The sequence below is a fragment of the Poecilia latipinna genome, unplaced genomic scaffold (genome assembly GCF_001443285.1).
Source record: "Poecilia latipinna isolate Pla-1442-1.1 unplaced genomic scaffold, P_latipinna-1.0 Scaffold1391, whole genome shotgun sequence".
NCBI lineage: Eukaryota > Metazoa > Chordata > Actinopteri > Cyprinodontiformes > Poeciliidae > Poecilia > Poecilia latipinna.
Genome location: NW_015114007.1, coordinates 67234 through 76446, shown reverse-complemented (window position 1 = coordinate 76446; position 9213 = coordinate 67234). Strand labels below are relative to the sequence as shown.

The following is a 9213-nucleotide window of genomic DNA, read 5'->3' as shown; positions in this document are numbered from 1 at the left end:
CTGGATGACTTCTCTGTACTTGTGGGTCGCATAAACTGGGTGTTAATTGCTAAGTGCAGCTCTCGACTCACATCCTCTGCAACTGCAAGGCAATTTATTTTAAAGCTGGGGAAATGGAAAAACAAAAAAATATGGCAGCATTTCATGTTGTGATGTCTAAATGAGACAGAATGGGAAGCAGAAGAGAATCTTGGAGGTTATGTTGAAGTGAAATCAAACAGATCAGTAATGAAAAGGACTTTTTTTTCTGATCTGAGAGCGGTGCCCTATTTCCAGACTGCTCGGTCTACCTGCGCTCGGAGAGCCCCTCCCTCCGTCGCACGCCTCCCCCCCTCTTGCTCCTCGGAGTTTATGTTGCACTCGTTGCAGTAGGAGGGTCCATGTGCACAGAATGACGTCGCTCTGACTGCAAGTCCAACCGACTCCTGCGTTTGTTTTTTATTACTCCTCTTTAAAAAAAAAAAAAAAAAAAAAAAATGCAGGGCCCCAGATTCGTTAATCTGCGAAATTACAGCCATAATGTGAGATTATGCGCCGCTGTCGCCCGACCCATCGCTGAGGCTCGTCTTGTCAGGAGCAGCGGCTCGTTGTTGAGGATTACTAGAGATAATACGCAGTAGACTTTTACGGTGTGCGTTTAGCTGTCAAACTGACAGCGATGTGTCAGGAAGAGTAGTTAGAGCGCGTTTGTTGATATTTATTCACTTTGCAGTGCGCGTCTTTCCTCCCCTATCTTCTGGATTACCGCTGCCCAGCAACACAGCCACCTGACAACTCTGAATGTCGTAATTAAGGTAAGGAAGGACGGAGCTCCGCGTTTCACAGTGTGCATTTTAATTTGGCGCTGCTTTTGGATGATAATTTAAGAGAACACGCTGTCGAGTCGGATGCTTAAACACTCGCATCCCAGGTCGGATTACTCTGTCAGAGAAATCTAATAACTTTCATCCGGGGCAGCCAGTTTTCCGTCTGCTCCATAATAAAACTCTCCGAGAAGTTTATGCACACCGCTTCATCTTTTAGACATGAACAGAAAAGTGGTATTTTGAAGTAGATTTCAAATGTATGAATTGATGTGTTTGGAGATTGCTGGAAATAGCAAAAATATTATTTAAATAATTCATATTTTCCCCTTTTCTGCTCAAATATTTTTGTTTCATTCATGAAGTAGCAAAAATCGCAGAAGTAACTTCATAGTTGAAAAGAAAAAAAAGAAAAACAACAACTAGCAAATTGCCTGTATTCATTGTGCTTTATAATTTCTGCGCACCATCAAAATGGAGAGATGTGCAGAAAGTCCCAGAGGCAGAGTTTCCGCCGCGGACCATAAACAGGATTATTCAATATTTATTATGTTTTAGTCTTCACATTTTTATGTCTGGGCGCTAACGAACAGGCTGCAACAGTTATCAAAAGTGAAAATGAATGCAATGGAATATTTTTGCATTAAGTCGAAACAAGTTTAATTCAGTCAAATGTTCCTTCTTTCTGTGATCTAATGTGTGCATGGCAGCCTGCAAGAAATATATATCACACAATGATGATTGCAAATCATGATTTTAACTGCTGGATTGTTTTATTCAAACGACATACTGATGCCCCGGTGCCTGCAAACTACAGCTGAAGTTGTGTCGCAGCAATGTTGTGGTCTCCGGAGCAGGAACTATTGAGTGACAGCTTTCGGTCCAATCACTGCGCGACCTGATGAAGCTGACGGATTTTAGACTGAGCCGTCCAATAGGGGCGCAGATGAGGTGGGAAACTGACAACGTCACGGATATAAATTAACCCTCAGTTTGCGCTTTTTTTCGTACAGCTGTCAGGTTGCACATTACCGAAGTTCAGCGACAAGACGACTTACAGAGAGAAAATATGATCCAGATTTGTACAGAAGAAGTCTTATTTCTTTGTTTATGTTGCTCTGGGGGACACATTTTAAGAAAGAAAAAAGAAAAATCAGGCATTAATTTTCTAAGAATTTAATGTATTTATATATATAATCATAACAAATCCCTGGTTTTATGGACTCTGTAGTTCAACATGATCTTTATGTCAGATTGTATAATGATATTTTAGTTACCTTGTGCAATTTTTGTTTAATGCACATACTTGTACCTGTCATTTTCAAAAGCCTTCAGAATGCCATCTTTTATACAAAACCAGTAGGTTATTGTCCATATTTGTTTTTAACTCTAAATGTATTTTATTTCAAGATGCCTTGACTATTTTTTAAAATAATTTTTAAAGTGGATCATTTGGTGATTTGCTAAATATTTACTTAAAACCAGGGTTTTAATTGGGGAAAAGAGAAATAAGGTTTTTGAGTGATAGTAACTCTCAGTGATACCTGGGCAGTTTCAAGTGTTTCTTTTTTTAAAGAAACTCTATTATTAATTCTTTTTGAGGAGATAGCAAATAAATTAACATTAATATAAAACTAATAGACAGCACATTCAATTTTCATTGAAGCAAGGCGAAACATGGCAAAAAAAATAAAAATAAAAAATACAGTACAATTCACTCTGGTGGTTTCATTGGGCCTATTTTTTGCTGGATGATAAATTGTCCCAACAGTTATGCTGAAAAACCATATTATTGTGGTTTTGTGACCTTTTTCAGGTAATGGTATGGCATAATAATAGAAGAACACATTCTCAATTATCAATAAACTTTAAACTACACTGCTCAAAAAAATAAAGGGAACACTCAAATAACACATCCTAGATCTGAATGAGTGAAATATTCTCATTGAATACTTTGTTCTGTACAAAGTTGAATGTGCTGACAACAAAATCACACAAAAATCATCAATGGAAATCAAATTTATTAACCAATGGAGGCCTGGATTTGGAGCCACACACAAAATTAAAGTGAAATGTTCCTTTTATTTTTTTGAGCAGTATATAATGAACATTTCACTGGAACTGGAAGACAGTTTTAAAGTTTTCCAAAATAAATGAACACAGTCTATGTTATAGCACAATTGTTCTTCAAACAAAGAGCTAGTTAGGACCAAAGCACCAGACAGATGACTTTTATCCTCCAGTTTTTGGTAGAAAGAAAAGAAAGAGAAAATTATTAATCATCCAAATGGAAATTATTGCGTTCATTTCAATTTATCATACATTTAATTGATTTATTGATATTGTGACAGATCTAATTAAACTAAGCAGTTTGCAATCTAATATCCATAATAAGTGCTTTGTTTGTTTGCCAGGTGACTCAATGAGCCAGCAATGGAGACCAAAGGATACCAAAGTTTCTTTGATGGAGAAGACGCAGAGGATAAATGGTCTGAAGCCCCGAGCACGATGGAGTACTCCTGCAGCACGGAGGATTCGAGTCTGACTAGCAGCGACATCCTGATGGACGTAGTCAATGTCAGCTGCTGTGCTGGAAGCCTGGCAGCCGACAGCAAAGACAAGAATACCAAGAAGCAGGAGCAGCCAACGCTTCAGCTCAGCCAGAGCCAGCCATTTGTTCTCCCACACTTCAACAACACCCTGCATGGTCTTAAACAGGAAATGGACTCCAAGGAGCTTTCCAAGACTGTGGCTGAGTCTATGGGTCTGTATATGAACGCTGCCAGAGAGGCGGACTTTGCTTTCAGCCATCATGGAGGCAACTCAAGCCCAGGGAAACCTTACCCAGTGTGTGGGCGCTCGCTGGAGGAGAACCAGTGCTGCTCCAAAAAGAGCCCCAAGTTGAAGCCATTTGGCTTTCAACAGCCAGGTGCCACTCCTAGGGAATGCACCACTGGGACTGTAGTTAGCTCAGCGTCCATGCTCGTGTCCTCCCTGTCCTGCAGTCCCCAGACATCCAGCTGCATCTCAAGCCCCGGAGGCAGCAACAACATGGTGTCATCTACAACCAGCCCTACATGCTTTGGACCACTATGCTCGTCTGTCAGCAGCCCTGGAAGCCAGACTTTGTGCGCAGCAACTCTAGCCAACATCAAGAGCAGGAATTCAGTCACATGTAGCCCTGTAGAGTCCAGCACAGTTGGCTCGCCCCCGCTGACCAGTCCGCTTAATGTCATGAGGTCCCCCATGTCCAGCCCACAGAGTATGAGCAGCGTGCGATCCCCTCCATCCTGCAGCACGACATGTAACATTAGGTCGTCTGTTTCCAGCCCCACTGGTGGCAGCTGTACTGCCGGTACTAATAACAGTAACACAGCAAGGCTGTCCATCTCCAGTCCGGCCTCTGGGGGCCCAATGGCTGCCAGCAGCCCCCAGAACCCCTCCTCTGTTGGGTTTCCTGTGTCCAGTCCGGCTGGTGGGCTAGGTTTGGTTCAGAACGACACCAACAGTCCGGACGCGGAGGGGATGACCAGAGACACAGATTTCAAGAACTTTGAGTTCCCTAAAGTGGAGATGGTGGATGGGGAGGTGTTCAGTGTGGGACTGGACCAGATGGGCATGGTTAAGTACATCAAGAATGAACCTGAAACTGACTTCCGGAGCATGTGTCTCGGCAGCTCCAAATGTAACGTGAGCAGCGCGCCATTAATCACGCAGATTAAGAGTGAGCCAAACAAAAACGAGGGTTGCATGAACCAGCAGCCCTTCGGAGAGACGTCGCCGTCCCTCGGCCTCTTCCCTGCATCCGAGACCACATATTTATCCCTGAGGAACAACATCGACGAGTACAGTCTCTCTGGGATCCTAGGGCCCCCAGTATCTTCTGTGAATGGGAACTATGAGACAGACTTGTTCTCCAACAATGTACTGTCTAAGGGGGTCAAACAGGAGTCCAATGACGGCAGCTATTACCAGGAGAATAACAGCATGTCCACCTCCGCCATTGTTGGAGTTAATTCCGGCGGACACTCATTCCATTACCAGATTGGAGCGCAAGGAACAATGTCATTCACGCGGCATGACATGAGAGACCCGTCCAACCCTTTGTTGAATCTAATTTCACCTGTAACGGCGTTAATGGAGTCGTGGAAATCTCGGCCAGGGATGTCACAGGGTTCGCTGTCAGCCAGGAGTGAAGGCTTCTCGGGTCAGAACTGCATCGCTGACAGCATGTCAAGGTAGGAGGAAGAAAACGCGTCTCGAAGGAGACTCTGGTTGAAATTTGAGGAGCAGCTTTAGTTATATCTTTCAGAGTATTCCTCTTGAATGTTTCATAAGTGATGTTTACCTTGAGAACTGCAAAATGGAATCAGTAACCCTTAAAGCACTTAAAATGCATTGTGACACAGTGGGAACTGGAATTACACAACAAGGTTCAGGTCGCAGACATGACATCATTTCCCCGTGCTACACTGCAACACCAAGGCAAAGTTTAGCTCTTATCTGCAATCAATCCATAAATATAGACATACTTTATTGGTTTCTTATCAGGTCGTCTAGCTGAGATCTCTTCCAATGCAAATAGCAGTTTATTGTAGTCTGTTGGAAGCATTATAAATAATAAATGCCTGATTATTACAAGATTTTGTTGCCAAACACGTGTAATAAACAGCTGATTATGTTGAAGCCTAGGGGAAAATAATTCTGTGCTAACTTGCTAAAATGGTAGAAATCAAACCCAGATGTTGAGGTTCAATGAAAGAACCATAAGCTTAAACAGATGCATATTAAATACCAGTAAAATCGCTGAACTTTAAGGTCATTATGTTCTGGAAGTTGGACAGGTGATAAACACATTGTTATCGCCGTTTTATGGAGGACATGTGAGTGACACAGATTTTATGAGCCGGAGGGAAAAAAAGAAATATAAACATAGTCATAAACTACCTGCAGTTTACCTGCAGATCTTCAGTGAGTTGCTGTTGGTGTGTGTATACGGACCTCTGCTCAGATGGTGTTGGTGGAACAGATAACTGGTTTTGGTACAGAAACAATCAACAGAATCATGAAGTGGACATTTATCTCCTCAGTTTATTCTTCTGAAGAGCTCACTGATTGTCCTGCTCACCCTATCTTTGAGTGTTTAAGTCATCTTCATGTCATTTGCTATCATTTTTGGTTCTGATTTAGCAGGATGAACTGCCAGATACAATACATTGCAAAAATATTTATACATTTTCACTTTAGATTTTAAGTGATAGGATGAAACAAAGTAGTGTTTCATTGCTAAGGAGGGAAAAATGACTAATGTTTCTGTGGTTTAATGTAATCTGGACTATGACTGGGCCATCTTATTACAATAATACATATAAATCTGAACCATTCAATCATAGATCTGGATTTATCCTCCTGACTACCAGTAGTTCATTTTTGTCCTCTGTAGAGGACATTTCTAAACTTGAATATCTCCCACCCCCTGCATTCTACTGAATTAATTCCTTTTGGTATCTGGAGAGGACATTTAGGGCTTTTCAATGATACCACATGTGAAGGGGTGAGACTTTTGTACGTACCTTTTTCTAATTCATGAAAATGGCATTTATCAGTAATAACACATTTTATGGGAAGAGACAAAGTAAGTGCATAAAACCTTTTATTACCTTACAAAGAATGTGGGATTTAAAAAAAATGGTGATTGTACAATATTTTTTTTTCCTGGTAGTCAGGATGATATTATTCAGCTTGTCCTGTTGTCCAAGCTTATTACCCCATGGTCCAGAACTGTCAAGTTGAAAGTAATTGAGGGCCACAAAAGATTGATGAGAAAAAATTATCAAGAAAAATTATTTACCGGTACACAAACTATTTTAGTAAAATAAAGAAGTTTGCATAGAAAATGGAGCTATAAATCATTTAGATCTGAAACATAGCAGGTTTGTTTAAAGCAAATGAAAATAAACGATTAATAAAATCAAACAAGCAATGAAATTTAATTAGAAGTGAAATTAGTGGTTGAAAGAAGATAAACTTGTGTTGTGCTTCCATATTTAGTATAATACCGCTCAGTGTAACACTGGTAAAAACTTTAAAGGGTTAATAGAGGAGCCATGTTGTGATGACTTTCTGAAGGCAGAGTTTCAGAAAGATCAGGAGTTTGTTAAACAGACAGGTCCAATTACAAGATGTTGAATTACAAAGTCAATGTTTTTATTTGAGATATACAGAATTTTTACAACAACTGAAGTTAACATAGTTATTTGATTGCGGTATAAAATAGCACTATGTGGCTGGAAAATACAAATTAATGGCCACATTTGTAGAGAGCATAAATAATGGGCGGGTTCTCTCTCTCTCTCTGTTCGGTTAATTGGTGTCTAAACTGCCCTAAGGTATGAATGTGCTGTTTGTGCCTCTGTGTGTCTCTGTGTTGCCGTGCGATGAACCGGTTCGGGGTGTAACCAGGTTTTCGCCTAAAGACTACACCAGCCCCCAGTTCAAGTTCCTTTCACTTTACAACTTTGGGCTTCCTTGTGTTGGTTTGACATGTGAAATCTTAAAAAAAAATTGCTGTGAACTTTGGGGTTATGAGGAAAAATTTAAGTTTAAGGAGTTGAGTGCTTTTCCAAAGCAGTGGAAAATATATATTTGGCAGCAAGTTCACCTGGTCAGATTTATTCTTTGTCTTGAAAATCTTTAGCAGATTGATTATCCATTTAATTATTGCACTCCTTATCAAATACTTGTGGCTCTGGTGCAGCGAGCTCTGTGCCTGCTCAGACGTATCTGTGTTTGAGTTTATTTATACTGCATTTCACCTTATCATGATTTTTCTATCCTCTGGGTTTGACGTGTTTATTCTGCTTTATATGAGCTGTGCACACTTGTCTAAAGAGTAGATACTCCGTCTGTGTGTGTTTGTGCATGTGCTATAACAAGGCTTGCAGCTCTGCGGAGACTGATACAGCCCCGTTGCCTTGGAGGCAACCCATATGGCAGGAGCCAAAGCGATGTTGACGGGATCACTGCCACCTTGGTCCTAATGAGATCCAGCTTAGACCTAATGTCAGACAGGATGACAGGAAGTAGTGGGCCACATGGCAGCAAGGCGGGGAGGCAGGAGCCCACAAAGGGAAAAAAATATACATACTTTAATACAATGCAAATATAAAACACATATAGAAACTATAGATAGACATATGTTCCAGCTAGAGTGAAACAGCAACATGTTTAGCTTATTGTTACTATAGTCTCTTGTCATATCTATGGAAGAGGATTAGGACCACTGAAGAAAAAAATGAATTCAGAATTTAATCTCGGATTTCTGACATTTTTCTCAAAATTCTGAGTTTAATCTCAAAATTTTTAGATGTTTTTTTTTTTTTCAGAATTTTAACTTTTTTCCCCGAGAATTCTGACTTTGATCTCAGAATTCTGACTTTAATCTCCAAAACCAAGAATTCAGAATCTCCTTTCTCTGAATTCTGTCTTTAATGTCAGAATTGTAACTTTTTTCTCAAAACTCTCCACATTTTTCTCTGAATTCCGAATTCAGTCTTTTTTCTGACATCAAAAGTCTGAGTTCGGAGGAAAAAACAATCGGAATTTAGCAGAAGCTCTGAGAAAAATTCTGAGATTAAAGTCAGAACTATTGTTTTATAGGCCTTCATCCTCTTCCGTCCATATCAGAAGTGTTACCTCACATATAAAAATTTCGATTTGGTCAGTTTAGAAATTTAGGAGATGCGTCCAGTTGTGGTCTTTTCTTTTAAGCTTCTACAGCCATAAAAAGCACAGCTATTGCTCTTTATATGCCGACAGTGGTAATCACCTAAAAAAAGAAAAGCAATATAAATTGACAGAAGATGTCATCTTATATTTGTTGGGTTTGCATAATTTTTTTATTTCAATTCATTTGTAAAATTAAATCAAATTGTAATTGTATTTGTACATTTCAGCAACAAGGCAGTTCAAAGTGCTTTTCATCATAAAAACACAAAACTCACCAATTGTAACATTAAATCTTTCCAAGCGCCGTCATTGCACGTCAGAATTTATTTTAAGCATTACACTGGTGTAACTAATTTGATACATTTGAGCAAATGGATGCACATATTTTGAGATAACTAAAAGTAAAATTGTTGCAAAATGGTCACATGAAGAAATTTGGCCCTTGGCAAACCCACAAATCCCTTTTTATACAATCATCCACAATTTTGTTAGCGATTTAGGCTGTCCCTGGACTACAACACATAAGACAAGTTGATAGAGGTATTTGAGCTGAATAGAGTTGCAGTAATTTGCTCTTTCTGCAGGGAGCTTGCATGTTTATGTCCTGTTGTGCAGATGGTTATGGATTCTCACCAGGTATTCCAGTTTCCTTCCACAACCCAAAACTTTCACTGTTAAGTTC

At 39.9% G+C, this 9213-nt stretch overlaps 1 protein-coding gene across 2 annotated transcripts in view; it reads left to right on the top strand.

The window, feature by feature from the left end:
• The first annotated feature begins 377 nt into the window (after positions 1–377).
• Positions 378–9213, top strand: part of nr3c2 (nuclear receptor subfamily 3, group C, member 2) — a 73548-nt gene continuing 64712 nt past the window's right edge. For both annotated transcript variants that reach the window (XM_015056563.1, XM_015056564.1), the window contains exons 1-2: positions 378–794; positions 3218–5041. In XM_015056563.1, coding sequence (XP_014912049.1) covers positions 3237–5041 — 1805 coding nt within the window. In that variant the 5' untranslated portion in view covers positions 378–794; positions 3218–3236. The remainder of the gene's footprint in view (positions 795–3217; positions 5042–9213) is intronic.